Here is an 18,451-nt window from a genome sequence, read left to right on the forward strand (position 1 = left end):
ATATGGCGCAGTACATCCTGAATCTTTAAGCATCTAAACCATCAACGCCAAGCGACAAATCAATCAAACAATCAATAACTGAAATTTTCATTTGAACAAACATTTTTCACACAAAAGTTGCATGCAAGTCTTTGTGGAAATACTAAAAATTGCACTTCGAAAAACTTGTTTTCATTTATTCAAAAATTTAAAAATTTTATCTGGGTTTTGTTCTGTTTTGAAAATATTCTTTAAAAAATCAATTCCTTGTGAGTTGGTGAAAAAAATTTCAACTAAATTTGTAGCAATTTTTTTCAGAATCAAAATGCCGCCTAAGGCTCGGCCACCGGTCCTCACTTCCGGTTCGTCAACTTCCGGTTCTTCAAGCTCGTCTTCATCCAGCTCATCGTCAGGTACCTTTTTTATCAATAATGGGACTGTTAACGTAATTTGATTTGAATATATTAAAGGGACGTAATTTTTAGTGATGCACCATTCATAGAGTTGCCTGATTCACAACAGTACCCTTTAAACCATTATCTGAGCATCGATGAGGAAGATAATGTTGTCCTCGACTTTACATAGAAACCACATCTGAAAATTATCGAGTTTCAGATTAAAAAACAAGGATATCTTTAGCATTTTTTACTCAGGTTTGACGGGTTCTGTTTTGATTCTAGCTTGCCCCTTTTTTATCATGAGGCACGCAGAGACAGCCCCTTTAAACAACAATATGCCTAATTTTTATATGTATGTTTGATATTGTAAAAATTTCAAATTCATCATAAAAAATTTGCATTCATGAATTCTTAAAATTTGATATTTTGGAAAAAGTAATTTTGGAATTTATATAAGCAAAATATTCAGATGAAACAATTAACAAAATATTGTCAAAAAAAATCTTATATTTTAGATTCTGATTCATCATCAGATTCCGACTCCTCACAAAGATCTAAAAAGGTAGAATTATTCTAATTCACAGAATTACAAGAAAACTCTAAAATAAGAAGACTACTTTTAGGCTCATGACCCATTTTACTTCATTAGTAATTTTGTATGTGTCTATGCTTCTCCCTCCNTTCCCCCTCCCTCTTGCCAGAAACAAGGAAAATGGAAACATAAAAAGTAGAATCCTGATAGGTTGTGCAATGTGCACCATGCACTATGATACCAGTTTATACCCTGCCGGCTGCGAGTTAAAGATTGCCGTAGACGAGGCCCTATTCTGAAGTACTGTCAGGAATGAACTTACAAGAATCAAGAATTCTTTTATCGAAAATATCCACTCCTTGCCTAACCTTTCTTATCCCATTTGTCATTAAAATAGCGGAATTCTGACAATAGATCCTCAGAATTTTCAAACCCGGCTTAGCAGTGACTTTTATTTTTCCAACCTGTAAGAACATATGTAATAAACATCTGCATCATAAATCCACAACATAACTTGTCAGAGAAATTTGACAGCTCTGTCCTCTGTATAGAAAACAAATATTTATATGCGTAATATTAGGGAGAAAGAAAAGCAGAAATATATGACAAAATACATTTTTCCCTTGTCTACGAAGGATTAGAATGCGTAGATCTAAAAGAGAGGAACAGAAAACAGATTTATGATCAGCTTAAAAAAAAGACAAAACGTTCAAAGAAAAATTCACTGCTTTTTAAAATTTTGTTTTTAAAAAAAATGTTCAAAAATAAATGTTTAAAAAATATGTGTCTGATAGTAAAACTATTTGCTTTGTAACAACATCAAAAACAGTTAAGTATTGATATAAAGTTGTCTTTCTATTTCAAAGTTTTCTGGTTATCACTGTATGTAACTTAAAAATTATACATTCTTGAATTAAGGAAGCGTTTTTTTATTGTTTGTTCAAATCAAATTAGTTTTATTTCTTATGACTCTGTTATTAAAAACGTGTATCACCGTTCACTATGGTTAAGTTGAATAGTTAAATTATGGCGGCGTTTTTACTTTATTAAGCCGTTCTTAAACGTTCTATTGATTGTTCAAATAAAATAATTTGGTTTCTTATGATTTGTTATTAAAAACGTTCATTACCGTTCAAGTGCATTACTGAATTATGCGTTTTTACTTTAGCAAGCTAGGTTCTTGAACGTTTTTTTATCAGGAGCTATTTAGGTCGTTCATAAAAAAATAATTTCGTCATATTGATAAAAATTAAAATTAAAAACGTCACTCTTTAATCCTTTATCTGACCAACAATAAGATTGTTTATTTTCTTACTGTCCGTTAAATCCGTGAGTCTATTTTACAGAAAAACCACAGTTAGAAATAATCAGTTATAAGCCGGAAAACTGGAAAAATCTCATTTAGATCAGACGAAAGGGTTAAAGAGTACCATTGTGAATCGTATGCGTCAGTCTATAAATGAATAAAATAAAATTTTTCTGAACAAACTCAAAATTGATTTTGGGTTTAAAATGTTATGTTTTTCTAGAGCACCGGAAGTAGTTCAGATGACCGGAAAAAGAAACTTAAGAAATCCGGCGCAACCACGCGCAGTAGAAGCCAATCCAGTCAATCAGGTACAAACCCACAAAGCTGTGGAATCTGTTTATACGACTGTTCTTCTAGAGTAGAATAGAAAGTAGACTCGTCGATACGAGCATTGAAGAGTACAAAAGTGGCATCGTTGATAAAAATGAAAGTATTTATTAATAACTTGTTTCCTAGCTTCCTAAGGTTATTTCAGTGCTAACTGCTAATGGTCAACGTACAACGATAATCTTTAAACTTTTATCATTAGACCTTCATAATATTGGAAGATCCTTATCTATTAAAAAATGAAGACTTGAGGCCGCAGCTTTTCCTATCGTCTATTTACTTTAAATATTATCTTTTATTTGTGATTTTTTTCCAGGAAATGATCATGGTTCGGACATGGATGTTGCAACTAAAAAGAAGACAATTTCCAAAAAGCATGCAGGCCCCAAAACTACTGCAACTGCAAAGGTTGTTCCTAAGAAGTCAGCGACCGCTAAACCAGTGTCCAAAGGGAGTTCATCAAAGGTCAAAAAAGTTGAATTTGACTCGGAATCTGATTTAGGAAATTATTGGTCAAATTTTATTTTCATGATAGAGAAGAAAGATAGAGAAGAAAAAAAAACAATATTTACCATCCAAATGTTAATGTTTATAGAAATTGTTTTTTGTATCTGTTTGTTTGATTGGGTTAGTAGATTTTTCATCTAGTCTGTTCAATCATTGCTTCTAATAAGTAGACTTTTTTTTACCAGTTTTGTAAATTTTAACATTGGATGAGAAGTTTTTAACTTCAGGTCAGTAGATTTCTCCATTGCCATTTGCTCAGTTGATATTTCTACTAGTTTGAATTTGAATTTGTAGACTTGTTGCTTTTGATTGATTAGGACTGCAAGTGTTGAATTTTTTTATAATCTATTTTGTGACCAATATAACCTAAGCAGACGATTCCATGATATACTCTGTATCAAAACTGAGAGAGAAAGAGGAAAAATCTGAAAAGTCTCGTAAAAAAGAAGAAAAGTTAAAGCAAAAGAAGGATGACATCAAGTCGACCAAATCATCTCCATCCAAGCACGCGAAACCAGAGAAAAAAATGTCTAAAAAATCGTTGTTTAGCGAGGAAAGTGCAAACCAATCCATTGATACAGATTCAGATGTCTCCATGTCTAGGTAACCAATCCATTGATACAGATTCAGATGTTTCCATGCCCGGGTTAGCAATCCAATAATACATATTCAGATGTCTCCATGTCCAGGTTACCAATCCATTGATACAGATTCAGACGTCTCCATGTCCAGGTTACCAATCCAATGATACAAATTCAGATTTCTCCATGACCAGGTAACCAATCCATTGATACAAATTCAGATTTCTCCATGTCCAGGTTACCAATCCATGTATATGAATTCAGATGTCTCCATGTCCAGGTTACTAATCCATTGATACAAATTTAGATTTCTCCATGACCAGGTTACCAATCCATTGATACAGATTCAGATGTCTCCATGTCCAGGTTACCAATCCATTGATACAGATTCAGATGTCTCAATGTCCAGGTTACCAATCCATTGATACAGATACAGATGTCTCAATGTCCAGGTTACCAATCCATTGATACAGATACAGATGTCTCCATGTCTAAGTAACCAATCCAGTGATACAGATTCAGATGTCTGCATGTCTAAGTAACCAATCCATTGATACAGATTCAGATGTCTCCATGTCTAAGTAACCAATCCATTGATATGGATTCATATGTCTTCATGTCCATGTAATATCAATCCATTGATTCAGATTTAGATTTCTCCATGACCAGGTAACCAATCCATTGATACAGATTCAGATTTCTCCGTACTAGGTAACCAATCCAGTGATACAGATTCAGATGTCTCAATGTCCAGGTTACCAATCCATTGATACAGATTCAGATTTCTCCATGACCAGGTTACCAATCCATTGATACAGATTCAGATGTCTCAATGTCCAGGTTACCAATCCATTGATACAAATTAAGATTTCTCCCATCCACGTTGTTTCTAATATTGGTTTAGAATTAAATTAATGTTTTTAAAATTCATTTGCTTGATTTGATGAAATTTCCGAATCATAATAATCCGAAAGTTTTTTTAGTTTCCATTTGAAATTGATTTTCTCATTTCTTGGCTTATAATTATTCATTAGGACAACGACTGGAATAAAATGAATAAAGAGATCCCATTTAATTAGTACAAAAAGTATCAAAAGTAGACCATATCAGATACAAAACTTAAATTAAACACTCAATTTCTGAAATAATTACAGAAAAAATATCGCTAAAATCTAAATACTCATCATATCAAACACAAAACAAATCCAATGCAAAAAAAAACTAATTAAATTAGGTTTTTTCCCTTTCAAAAGTGAACATAAGTTGCTTCCGTGCTTAAACTTTCACAGTCTTGATAAAATGTTTAATTTTATTAAAATGGTTGGTTTTGACATGTTTTATTTTGTGATGATATGTTTTGTTTAACATGTGTTGTGATGATATGTTTTGTTTTATATATTTTGTTATGATATGTTTTGTTTTATATGTTTTGTGATGATATGTTTTGTTTTATATGTTTTGTGATGATATGTTGAGTTTTATATTTTTTGTGATGATTTATTGTGTTTTATATGTTTTGTGATGATATGTTTTGTTATATATGTTTTTTGATGATATTTTTTGTTTTATATGTTTTGTGATATGTTTTGTTTTATATAATTTGTGATGATATGTTGTGTTTTATATGTTTTGTGATGATATGTTTTGTTTTATATGTTTTGTGATGATATATTGTGTTTTATATGATTTGTGATGATATGTTTTGTTTTATATGTTTTGTGATGATATATTGTGTTTTATATGTTTTGTGATGATATGTTTTGTTTTTTATGTTTTGTGATGATATGTTGTGTTTTATATGTTTTGTGATGATATGTTTTTTTATATGTTTTGTGATGATATGTTTTGTTTTATATTTTTTGTGATGATATGTTTTGTTATGTTATTGAAATGTTTGGTTTTGATATGTTTAGAGGTTGGATATGTTCTGTTTTAATATGTTTTGTGATGATATGTTTTGTTTTCATATGTTATGTTTTTGAAATCTTTGGTTTTGACATATTTTGTATTTTGATATGTTCTGTTTTAATATGTTATGTGATGATATGTTCTGTATGTGCTCAACTCTATCTTATTAGGTTGAAGAGTGAGAAGGTGAAAAGTCCTAAAAAGCTTGACTTGAAGAAAGAATCTAGTTTCAAGAAGCAGGAAAAGAAAACAGATCGTATCCGAACCAGACATTCAAGCTTAGAGAGCGAGGGGGACATCAGTAAAATTAGCCAAGGTAAAACGGCAGAATTCCAAAGGACTTAAGCGCGCTTTCCGCGTTGAATTTTAAGACAGAGATAGAGACTGTTCTAGCCGCGGTTATCGGCCCTAAAGCCTGTCCTAGCCGCAACGCTCGGCCCGGAAAGCGTCTTAACCTAAACTAACCCTAAAATATATACTAATCTCTCTCTTTTTTGTAATTCAATGCGGCAAGTGCGCCTGACTTCTTCAGGCAACTGCCAGGTAAATTGAAGAGCGCTTACGCCCTTTTTACAGTGGTAGGCGATTTATCATTTTATCATATCAATGAAGACGACTTTTTATTTAAGTTATGATTGTTAACAAGCTTTTTTCGAAGTTTAAGTTTACAAGTAATCAAAAAAAAGCTTTTTTTAATTGATAGTTTCTCCTGTCTTCTATGTTTATGTGTATCCATGTACTGTTTATTAGCTTGATCTGAATTAAAATTGAAATCAAAAGTTGTCTTCAGTGTATTAATATAATCGCCTACCACTGCTTTTATCTCATTGTACTTTCTCTCAGGATAAAAATTATCGTTGTTGAATTTTGTAAATATTTGATAACACTAGTTTTTAAAATGGTATTATATTTGTTTACTTTTTGTCATATTATTCTAATTTATTAGGGCACTACAGTTTAAAAAGAACTTTTTTTCAAAATATTTGAATTCATAAAATTGTCATTTTCAACAGTGAGGAAGATATCATCATTTTATGTTTTGAAAAAATCAAAATTTTCTCAATTTCCTTCGTTGTTTCTGTTGAATATAATATATTCAGATAGTGAACACTCGAGTGTAGAATCCGACACTTCAAACAAACAGACAAAAAAGAAACCTAGCAAACAATCCCACAGCAGTCCAAAACAGGTGAATTTGTGAAATGGATGTTTGGTACCTTTTCTAATTGTTTGGTGAACCTTCTCTAATTGTTTGGTGAACCTTCTCTTGTTGTTTGGTTCCTTCTCTTGTTGTTTAGTACCTTTTCTAGTTGTTTAGTACCTCCTCTAGTTGTTTGTTTCCCTCTCTTGTTGTTTACTAACTTCTCTAGTTGTTTGGTACCGTCTCTAGTTGTTTGGTACCTTCTCAAGATGTTTGGTACCTTCTCTAGATGTTTAATTCGTTCTCTAATTGTTTGGTTTATTTCTAGTTGTTTGGCACCTTCTCTAGTTGTTGTTTGCTGCCTTTTCTAGATGTTTGGTACGTTCCAGAGCAACTTGTACAGTCAACAAAAAGACTAGAAGACAATTGTACAGTGAGAACCATAAAATGTATAATAAAAGTCGTCTCTGTTCTTCCTTTTACAAAAGTATTATCGCAAGGATTTCGTAATTTGTTGTACATAAATCCTTAGCTGAGTTTAATTTAAGAAAAAGAAAGACGACAAGAACTTTATTGTTATCTGGTTCTGCTAGGCTTGTGTCATTTATCAACTCAAAAGTGATTTCCGTCCTTTCTCTGAATGGGGCTCGACCTTGATTTCTATGGTTGGCGTTTTTATCAATATAATGTAGACAACTTTTCGATTAAGTTTTGATTTCTAGCAAGCTTTTTAGAATCTTACAAGTAATAGTAGAGCTCCTCTTTGTTTCCATGTTTATGTGTATCCAATATCAATGCTTGCTAAAAATCATAATTGAAATCAAACGACATCTTTAATCTTTATTGTATTGATATACACGACGACAACTGTAGTTGATTGTTTATTATTATTTTTTTATTACATTATTTTTATTATTTTTATTATTATCATTACGAGAGAAGTGGAATTATACTCAACTCCAAGAATGGTTTATGAAGGAGATGATTTCGCTGAAGGATTCAATGGAATAATCAACTTTCATAATTTAGAATAGTAAAGACTTTATAAAATTAAATTTTAATATGTTTTCATAATCTTATCATTGGTGGTTGAAGCAGACTTACTATTTTAAATTTAAAAGGTTTTTAATACAAGTAAATGTACCCTGCGTGGGTTCAGTTCCAAGGGGCACTTTTTTGGACTATTGAAAAAAAACTAATGCAATTTGTATTGGACAGGTGGATCTGTTTCAGTCATGATGTATTTTTACCCGTCTGGATTCTGGAAGCAATCGATAATTTGATAACTATTGACTAGGCGAGTACCAAGGTTGAACGACCTAACACGAGAAAGCAGACAAGAGGAACAGTTGTTAAGAAATCTGTTCATGTCACAGGTCAGTTTACCATCAGGAGTATTTAATCCATTGTTTTAGAACAGGATTAGTTAATCCATTATCTGGAAATTAGTCGATCGATTCTTTTACTTAAAGCAAAATTTATTAATCCTTTGCTTCAGATCACGATATACTTAATTCTTTTTATCAATATTAGTTCCTCCATTGATATGGATCAGGATTAGCTGATCCATTATGTTTGATCAGGATAAGCTGATGAATGGTTTTTATCAGGCTTAGTTAATCCATTGATTCGAAAAAGGATTAGTAAATCCATAGCTTCATTAATTTATTTGAATTTTCTTACCACAATCTATTTTCTTCTGCACTTAATTTAATAGTAATTTAATAGTAATAACAATAAACTTGGAGTAATATTTGAAGTAACCCTCCATATTAAGATGACAATGCCCGATTCACAATAGCACCCTTGAAACCTGCCATTTTTTAGGTTTATAATGTTAAATTTTCCTACATATTCCTATATATTTTTTTACAGTAGAAATGTGGGAAAACCAAAATTAAGTAAACATTAATATTTAATTCTTACTTAACCCTATCCCTGCTTGGGTACTTGAAAACCAGGATATGCTGGGGGGGTTGGGTCAATTTGACCCCCCCCCCTCTAAATCCCATGTTTTATGTCCAAATATGACAAATGATACATCATTAGAAAGCTCTTGTGCTCTAATTTTAGAATCTGCCAAAAAATTTGCAAATTTGCAAAAATTGAATTTTTTATCGCAAAATCCAGTTATACAGTAAACATGTTTGCAAAAATAAATTTGTCCAAAAAATGAAAAACTATACATTTTTGAAAAGCCCTTGACCATGCCATTTCAAATATGCAGGTTATTTAAAATTTTTGCAAAATTTTAAATAACCTGATTCTTAATCAAGAAAAACTAAAAATGTGCAAATTTCCTTTGACAGGTTGTTTGCAAAAATTTGCAATTTTTTTTTCGCAAAACTTGTGCAATCCGTTTCCATATGTCATAGGCTTTCCAAAAAGCTAAATTTTATCAAAATCTGACAAGTGAAAGTGGGTAAAACAAAGATTTAGTTTGTTACAGGCAAAAGCAGTCATTCAGGCAGTGTGCCTGAGGACTCAGGCAGTTAGTATTAAAGTTCGGTTTTAGGCCTAAAGGGAGGGCTTTGGGTATGTAAGAAAAGTCAGAAAATTTCAACAGCCTCAGACCAATACTTTTTGAGTTATGTAAAAAAAAACTACAGGGGGGGGGGTCAAATTGACCCCCCCCCCAGCAGGAATAGGGTTAATCAGACACAACTTTCAAGAGCATCGTTGTGAATCGTACATTGCCACCTTTGGATAAAGGGTCACTTAAAATTACGCTTATAGTTGCTATAACGTGGATGGAAACTGATTTAGAATACATAAGTTTTTACCTCAGGTAAGAAGGATGAATCTGAATCAGAATCTGAACAAGATGATGGAGGAAGGAGCCCAACTAAGCGATCTTCAAGACCAACTATTCCAAAGGAATTCATTCCTAGAGATTTAAAACCAGAAACAGTCCCTTTTTGTCTTCTCTTTCTTTGCTTATTCTTCATTTATTTCTTTTCTCTGCTTTTCCTATAACTTGTCTTTCTTTTTTCTCTGCTTTTTCTTTAACTTGTCCTTCTTTTTTCTCTGCTTTTCCTACAACTTGTCCTTCATATTTCTCTACTTACTTGTCCTTCATATTTCTCTACTTTTCCTACAACTTGTCCTTCTTTTTTCTCTTGTCATTCCTCTCTCTCTTAACTTTCCTTTCTCTTGCTCATTTCTTTTCCATAACCGTTGTTTTCTCCATCACTTTCCCTTTCTCACTTGCTCATTCTTTTGTCTATTATCTTTCCTTTCTCTTTTGTAAATTTCTTTGTCTATTATTTTTTCTCCATTACCTTCCCTTTTGTCTATTTAGTGTTAGTGTTAGTGTTAGTGTTAGTATTAGTGTTAGTATTAGTATTAGTATTAGTATTAGTATTAGTATTAGAAGTAGTATTAGTATTACTATTGTTATTATTAATGTCTAAGAATTGAGATTATAGAGTACAAAGCCTCGACCCCAATATGATCCAATTGAGAAGCGAAGTTGTCCAGTTCCAGGCTGTAATTCTAAGGGTCATCTTTCAGGTAAACTTAACTTAGACTTGACTTAACTTGACTTGAGACTTGAGACTTGAGACTTGAGACTTGAGACTTGAGACTTGAGACTTGAGACTTGAGACTTGAGACTTGAGACTTGAGACTTGAGACTAGACTTGAGACTTGAGACTTGAGACTTGAGACTTGAGACTTGAGACTTGAGACTTGAGACTTGAGACTTGAGACTTGACTTGAGACTTGACTTGAGACTTGACTTGAGACTTGACTTGAGACTTGACTTGAGACTTGACTTGAGACTTGACTTGAGACTTGACTTGAGACTCGACTCGACTCAACTCAAGGTTAACCTATATTATATTGCAGGAAAGCTTGAAAGACATTTTACCCATGATAGTTGTCCCACCTACCATAATACTACAGAGCTGCTTTGCAGGTCAGTTCAATTAAAATTTGTTCCCGTGGTTCCCCGCGTGGTATTTCTATAATCGTCTTTGCAGCAAACGACCATCTGTGTCAAAAAGGCCACTCTACAGGAAACGACACCCAGTTCATCCCCATGGCTTTAACAATTTGTAACACAATGTTTGACATCAAAAAGTAGTCTGTTATTATTTTTTTAATATATTTTGATGTCTTGAAGTAAAATACATGCAGTGCCACCATTCACCTTGCTACGGATCGACCCATAAGGTCGAATTTTTGTAACTGAAAAACGGTTGTATAATGGGGTATTAGAATCCGATTCCAAAAAAATCAAATCTTACTCAGAAAAATAGTCCTGGAAAAATCGAATATTGAGAAAAGGTCCAAAAAGGGCCCAAAACCTCTTCTGATAAAAATCTATGTTAAAAAATATTTTCAATTATGTCAAATTAAGTAAGGTCAGAAAAAAAGACGATTTCATCACCAAACAAAAGATACGGTCAACCTACGAAAGTTTTTCTAATACTTTCTGGTGTCGAAAATTGAGATAAGGTTCTAAATTCTTCTGATCAAAATTAAACTCTTCTGATCAATTTAAAATGAGATTAAGTCTTATAAAAAATAATTTCAATTTCATTAAAATATCGCCAAAAAAGTTACAGCTAGGAAATCTAAAACATATTAAGGTTTTCTTCTATTTTCTCTGATACTCTTTCAGGCAATTCCAAAATAAGTATAAGGTAGAGACTCAACTTTAAACCAATATTAACGATTTTGACATTTTGTTATATCTTCTAAAAATGTCTAATCCAATAGTGTAAACTAGAACTTTCTATCATTCTTGTGGCCAATTTTAAACAAGTTTGAACATTCGGTATTAATCTGATGCAAAATAATTGTTTTCAAAAGAAAAAAATATTTTTTTTAAACATTTAATTCTTAACACTTTAATACTGTCTCTGTTTACTGCTATTTTATTTATGGAACTGAAAACAGGTAAACTAGATAATAATATATTTCTAAGGGAGAAGATGAAAGAATATCAAAAGAAATGTTCAGCTCGTAAGAAAGCTCTACTATTAAACGCCTCCAGATCGCCTCTTCTTTCCCCCAATGCAGATCAGAAAAGGTAACATACTAGATCTAGAATCTTCAATAATAAGTATTTTTGCATTTTAAAAATATTTCTGCCTTTTCTGTCCTGCTCTCTGTTTGTATCTAAAAAGGTGTAAAGTGACTGAACAGAACCTCAAATGTGAATCCTTATAAGAATTTAACCGATTAAAATTTCAAAAAAATTGTCTTAAATTATTAAAGTTTGGGTTTACAGAATAGAATAAAGATATAGAAAGAGAATATAAGAGTATGAGGTGAGTAATCTATTCCTTTGTTAAAGGGACTGTAAGCGTAATTTCAAGTGACCCTCAATGCAAAGAAAGCCATAACCAATTCACAACGATGTCCTCAAAAGCTATGAATTATAAATCAATGTTTATGTTTCTTAAAACTGTTCATTTGCATTTGCGATTTAAAAGTGAGAGGAATTTTTCCTTTCTTGTGTGTAAGAAGCAATGGAGAAGCTCACAGATATTAAGACTTTAATGATTTAGAAAAACAACGACATCTTCCAAATCTTTAAATCAGAAAACAAGGTTTCAAGGGTACCTTTGTAAATCTGGCATTGTCATCTTTGAATGGAGGATCATTTGAAAATACCCTAACAGTCCTTTTAAATTGAAATTCGCATGCTATTAGTTAAATAAAAATATCAAATTTGTAAGGCTGGAGATATAAGGGAGAAAAATTATCAGTGTCAGAAAGAGTATCATTAAGATAAGATTGTAAAACAATAGGCAGGCGTCGGTAATGATAGACTGAGAGTCTGGTTGATTACTTGATAGGTAGGCTTGTTGACTAATCTCCCCAACTCAGGACACAGATAGTTGCAAACATACACGTAAACTGATATATTTCAAACCTGCAATAAAAATTAAATGACAATGTTAACAAAAATAAATTACAATGAATTACTTTAGTTGAATATTTAATTTTCAACTTATTATTATATTAATTATATATTAATAACTTACCAGTATTTCGTGTTGGAGTAAAAAGGAGTGATTAAGGATCTGAGGGTTTGATGGAATAGTTAAAAACATTTGTAAACACTTCTGAAAATATATAAACCCGGTTGTTCAAGTGGAATTTACTATGGATTGCAAAGTAATTTATGGATTTGGTCTTTCACTAGTAAAACATTTCACTGTTTCGATTTTTCTTTACCAGGGTAGAGAGGTAGAGTCAGAGAAATTGTTTGGTTTGGATTTGAGGCTGGTTAAGACGACATTGCGTGAGGGCGGGGTTAGAAGATAGGTTTATGGTCAACAAAGACATAGGTTTTTGCTGAAAATGCACTAAGGTTATAATATTAAGGCAAAATGCTATTTATATATTGTTACTATATTTAATGTATGTGTTATAGCAATCAAGAGATTAGCTTTCGCTGTTTGGGTAGTATCTCCACCTAATTATTTTTGATATGTTTACAATATAATGAATAATACTAATTTTTGAAAGTATACAATAACTCAGATATTTCTAGTTAAATTTAGAGAAACAGAGGTGCAAAGTAACAAATTAATGGATTTTTGCAGTTTTCAAGTTTAGTACGTTAAACGGAAAAAGATTAAGCATGTACAAAAATATACAATATTTATATTAACTTTTAGAGGGTTAATTGGAGATGTAGGCGTCAAATAACATTTTTTTAATATGCCTATTCACTTCTTGAGAAACAAATTCTTGTTTAGATATTATGAGCGTGTGATGGAGGAGCGGAAGGTAAAGGACGAGTGGATGTCCCAGGACGAGGACGAGGATGAGGACGTTCCGATCACGGAGAGAGAACGGCCTCTTGAAGGGCTAACCTCGGAGTTTGACCTCGCACTATTCCGAGAAGCACAGGCTCAAGCCAGTGAGGTCGGCCATCTTGATTTTTATAATTTTATTATTTTTAATTTTTCTTTTTCTATTGTAAGTGACCGTCCATTTATAGTATGTCCGATTCACATCGGTACCTTTTAAACTTTCTGCTAGTCATTAATGTGGAGAAAGGTCGCTTGAAAAATGCTTAGAGTCCCTTTAAACAATCCAGAATTCATCTTGATATATTTCTTCGTCATGCATATTCTTCTGTTTGTTAAGAAAATTGAAGAACAGCTGAAGGGGTTACCAGACGTCAAGGGAACCAAGTATATAGAGATGGGACGATTCCAAATGGAGGTAAGGTTTAATGGAGGTAGATGGTAAAGAGATTCTTAATGGAGGTAGGTGGTAAAGGGATTGTAAATTGAGGTAGGTGGTAAAAGGATTGTTAATGGAGGTAGATGGTAAAAGAATAGTTAATGGAGGTAGGTGGTAAAGAGATTGTCAATTAAGGTAGGTGGTAAAGGGATTGTTAATGGGGGTAGGTGGTAAAGGGATTTTTAATAGAAGTAAGTGGTATAGGGATTGTTAATGAAAGTAGGTGGTAGAGGAATTGTTAATGGAGGTAGGTGGTAAAGAAATTGTTAATGGATGTAGGTGGTAAAGAGATTGTCAATGGAGGTAGATAGTACAGAAATTGTTAATGGAGGTAAGTGGTAAAGGGTATTGTTTATGGAGGTATATGTGGTAAATAGATGGTTAATGGAGGTAGGTGGTAAATAGATGGTTAATGGATGTAGTTGGTAAAGATATTGTCAATGGGGGTAAGTGGTAAAGGATTGGCAAATCGTACTGAACTTGTTAAATATAATCTCTTGCAGTTAAAAAAGAAGTTATTAGGGTTACCAACTGTTTGATTAAAGTATTGGAGCAGGTGCTCATTTACATCATACTCTTAAAGGCGGCTAGTTGGCTATATCAAGATTTTTCTTTATTTCGTAATATTGAAAGTGTTTAACAGGGTTTTCGCTAATTTTGATTTTTGTAATTTGAAATTATTAAAAGTTATTTTCTGTTAGTTCTTGATTTAGAAATAAGCAACTTGCATAAGAAAAACCAATCTTTAACAGGATTAAATTGTTAATTTTTTCATTTATGAAGTCAACATATAATCCTGAGAAGTTAAATATTTAAATTTTTGAGGTTTTGTATCATCAATGCTAGTTGAGTAGGTTTGCAGAACAATCTGAGAGGAATCTTAAGTGTACGATGGTTGGAATACCTTAGCCCCAAGATTCCAGAAGAAATTCTAGGCCTTCGCATATTTTGGGAAGTAAAACAAAAACAAGTAATTTGTGCAGCAACTAAATAATGAAATTAACAGGGTACAGCTCTGGAGAAAACGATGAATTTTAAAAGAAAATTTAAAATCAGTTATCTCTTACTTAGTGTGCTGCACTGTACGTATTGTATGAGCGCCCAGTCTTACCTTGAAAATAAACCTTATTGACAAATCACTCAGTTTAGAATTTTTAAACCAAGGTAAACACATGCAACTCGGTCACAAGCACTGGTATTGTATGAGCGCCCAGTCTTACCTTGAAAATAAACCTTCTTGACAAATCACTCAGTTTAGAATTTTTAAACCATGGTAAACACATGCAACTCGGTCAAGCACTGTACGTATTGTATGAGCGTCTTACCTTGAAAATAAACCTTCTTGACAAATCACTCAGTTTAGAATTTTTAAACCAAGGTAAACACATGCAACTCGGTCAATTGGTTCATGAGTTATGAACTGACATACACCCAAACAGAAAACATAAAATATAGAAATGTGATGTAAATCTACTTTATATTTGATAGGTCTGGTATCAGAGTCCCTACCCGGACGAATACACAGTTCTCCCCAAAATCTACATTTGTGAATTCTGTCTGAAGTATATGAAGGCTTATAGGTACAAACGTATTAATAGTTTATTAATTACTAGCTGAAAAATTTTAAAATATTTCGAATTTTTTTAGCCTTCAGCACCCCCCCGGCTACCCATGAGTGTCCATAAACAATATCAGCCCAATCGGTCCAGCAGTTTGGCCGGCTATGGACAACATTATAATATATATGAATGTCTTGTTTTATTATATAGATTTGATAATCATTATAAAAATATTTATACCTACGTGTAAAGGGAGTGACTAGCAAACTAGCAAGAATTCAAAATCCATTGCATCCATTTGAACTACCTGGATCCGTATTACTATCTACAGTTTGAAAACTTGGTATTTGCAATAGTAGGTCCTCTACCAAAGTAATTTTAACCCTGGAAAAACGAGAATCTAATTAGTTAGTTACCGAAAAGAAGTACTCTTCTTGCCTCAAGAGATGGACATGTTCATTAAATTCGTTCGTTCATCGTCAGTTAACGACCCATTTCGTTCTTTTTTTCAGTCGTTGTAAAAAAATGATTTTCCATCTATTACTTTAGTGGACCATCTTTTACCTAAATCGTTTGTCAGTCAAACCTTTCGTTCAATAATAAAACAATTGCATTTTCTTATGTTCATTTGAAAAAAAGTCGGTCGTTTTTAAAAACTAGTTTTTTTATTTTTTGTTTCTTTGAACGATCCAATTTGTTCGTTTAACGTTTGTTAATTTTTTGACACCATCGTTCACCAACAAATTTTGTTTGTCTGCATAATTGATGCCCATCACTACTTCTCGCCTAATTTCTCAAATCCTCGAAATAATCTGAATAAAATTAGGTGACTCTTCTGGCATATCAAATACACACACAAAAAACGCATCTGTGAGGCACACACTTTTTTAGAAATAAATCCTATTTTTATATGCTGATGTCATCGTTTTGATTTTGTTAGATATTGAATACCTGCATTTAAAGCAAAGAAGAATTCCAACAGTTATTGAACAAAATTCTCAATATAACAATATTGTATATTTTAGTGTGATGCAACGGCATTCTGCTAAGTGTGTTTGGAAACATCCCCCTGGTGATGAAATATATAGGAAAGACAAATTATCAGTTTTTGAGGTAATTTTACCAAGATCTGGGAACTCATCGATGCTAATTCTCAATCTTTAGTTAATCTGCATACTACAGAGCGTTCCATATCATATTAGATTATCTCCAATCTTTAACACCTAAATACGCACATAATTACTCGAAAAATCTAGCATTTTCTGCCCAAAAAAAAATTCTATTAGCCTTATTAAATTTTCAAAATTATTCATTTTTCTTAAATTTTCTGATTTGTCCCCCAAATCGTAATTTAGACCCATTGACGCGATCTAATTTGATGTGGGACACCCTATAGTTTAAGCTCATGATATCCCGCATGGTAATCATACCCAGTCAGGGGTTGGAGGAAGCTTTGATTAGGGATGATTAACTATATTGAAGATAGGGAATTAAAGGTATAGTTTTTATAGAGCCTCAGATCAAAAGTGATCACAGTAGATAATGAGATCAAGATCCCAATTAAAATGAAATGATGATCTACAGGGTTTCCTACAGAAGACGAGACTGTAAAGACACTTCGAGTTTAAGGTTGAATTTGGGGTTTGTCTGAGATATATTCTTTAATTTAAGAATTTTGCAATCATACATCCCAGATCCTAGATCATTCATCCTGCCGAACTACATCCTATAATTTTGGATCCTTCATCCTCCTACAGTCTAGATCCTACATCCCAGATCTTTCATACGAGATACTACATTCTACTTGCTGGAACTTTTATCCTACATCCCATATCTAAGATTCTACTTCCTTCATCAGTTTTCTAAGATCTTCATCCTTCATCACACATCATATATCTTAATCCTACATTCTTAATCTTCATCCTACATCCTTCATCCTAAATCCCTTTAATCATACATCCTATATATAAGATCTTTCATCCTACATTCTAGATCCTATATTTTAGATCCTGCATCCATAATACTATATCCTAGATCATAGAATCTTCATTGTACATTTTTCTGCGTTAACCTCAAACCTAGGATGATCATTTTATGTACTTTTGCCTGATATTAGTTCATAAATGCCCGGTTCATTAGATCAATAATTTACCAGATTCTTAATTCAAAATAGAACTGGGATGTATATGTATTGCAGTAACCTATCCACAGGCTGACAATGAAGGATTCTTTTATTGCCAACTACGAAAGTATAACCTATCCATTTCAATATTGTCAAAATCCCCTGTATTCATCCTTCATTATATATCCTTCATATTTTGTGTCTAGGTATGCGAAGAAGTATAAGCAATATTGCCAAAATCCCTTGTATTCATCCTTCATTATATATCTCTCTTATCTTGTGTCTAGGTATGCGGGAAGAAGTATAAGCAATATTGTCAAAAACCCTCTGTATTCATCCTTCATCCTATATCCTTCATATTTTGTGTCTAGGTATGCGAAGAAGTATAAGCAATATTGCCAAAATCCCCTGTATTCATCCTTCATTCTATATCCTTCATATTTTGTGTCTAGGTATGCGAAGAAGTATAAGCAATATTGCCAAAATCCCTTGTATTCATCCTTCATTATAAATCTTTCTTATCTTGTGTCTAGGTATGCGGGAAGAAGTATAAGCAATATTGCCAAAATCTCTGCCTAATTACTAAAATCTTCATATTTTGTGTCTAGGTATGCGGGAAGAAGTATAAGCAATATTGCCAAAATCTCTGCCTTATTGCTAAAAGTTTCCTGGACCATAAAACTTTATATTACGACGTAGAACCATTCCTCTTCTATGTGATGACAACAGCAGACTCGGAAGGTAATTAGTTAATTATTGTCTTAATTACCAGACTAATTAATTTAAGTAATTCGCTTAAGAGTTCCAGGATTGGTTTAGAAAAACAGGACTATCTATATTTATATTATTTGGTCTGTCCCCACTCTCCCCTCCTTC

At 32.6% G+C, this 18,451-nt stretch overlaps 1 protein-coding gene across 1 annotated transcript in view; it reads left to right on the top strand.

Moving 5' to 3' along the window:
• Positions 1–289: 289 nt before the first annotated feature.
• The window catches only part of LOC111699765 (histone acetyltransferase KAT7), a 29,254-nt gene continuing 11,092 nt past the window's right edge, over positions 290–18,451 (top strand). Inside the window, exons 1-17 of the mRNA XM_023470500.1 lie at positions 290–392; positions 893–939; positions 2,439–2,526; positions 2,862–3,047; positions 3,427–3,655; positions 5,712–5,857; positions 6,642–6,730; positions 7,980–8,058; positions 9,471–9,559; positions 10,111–10,195; positions 10,532–10,601; positions 11,616–11,720; positions 13,402–13,570; positions 13,796–13,873; positions 15,383–15,474; positions 16,479–16,566; positions 18,184–18,316. Of these exons, the coding sequence (XP_023326268.1) occupies positions 305–392; positions 893–939; positions 2,439–2,526; positions 2,862–3,047; positions 3,427–3,655; positions 5,712–5,857; positions 6,642–6,730; positions 7,980–8,058; positions 9,471–9,559; positions 10,111–10,195; positions 10,532–10,601; positions 11,616–11,720; positions 13,402–13,570; positions 13,796–13,873; positions 15,383–15,474; positions 16,479–16,566; positions 18,184–18,316 (1,861 nt within the window). The 5' untranslated portion in view covers positions 290–304. The remainder of the gene's footprint in view (positions 393–892; positions 940–2,438; positions 2,527–2,861; positions 3,048–3,426; positions 3,656–5,711; positions 5,858–6,641; positions 6,731–7,979; positions 8,059–9,470; positions 9,560–10,110; positions 10,196–10,531; positions 10,602–11,615; positions 11,721–13,401; positions 13,571–13,795; positions 13,874–15,382; positions 15,475–16,478; positions 16,567–18,183; positions 18,317–18,451) is intronic.

This window comes from Eurytemora carolleeae, unplaced genomic scaffold, assembly GCF_000591075.1.
Source record: "Eurytemora carolleeae unplaced genomic scaffold, Eaff_2.0 scaffold307, whole genome shotgun sequence".
Classification (NCBI taxonomy): Eukaryota; Metazoa; Arthropoda; class Copepoda; order Calanoida; family Temoridae; genus Eurytemora; species Eurytemora carolleeae.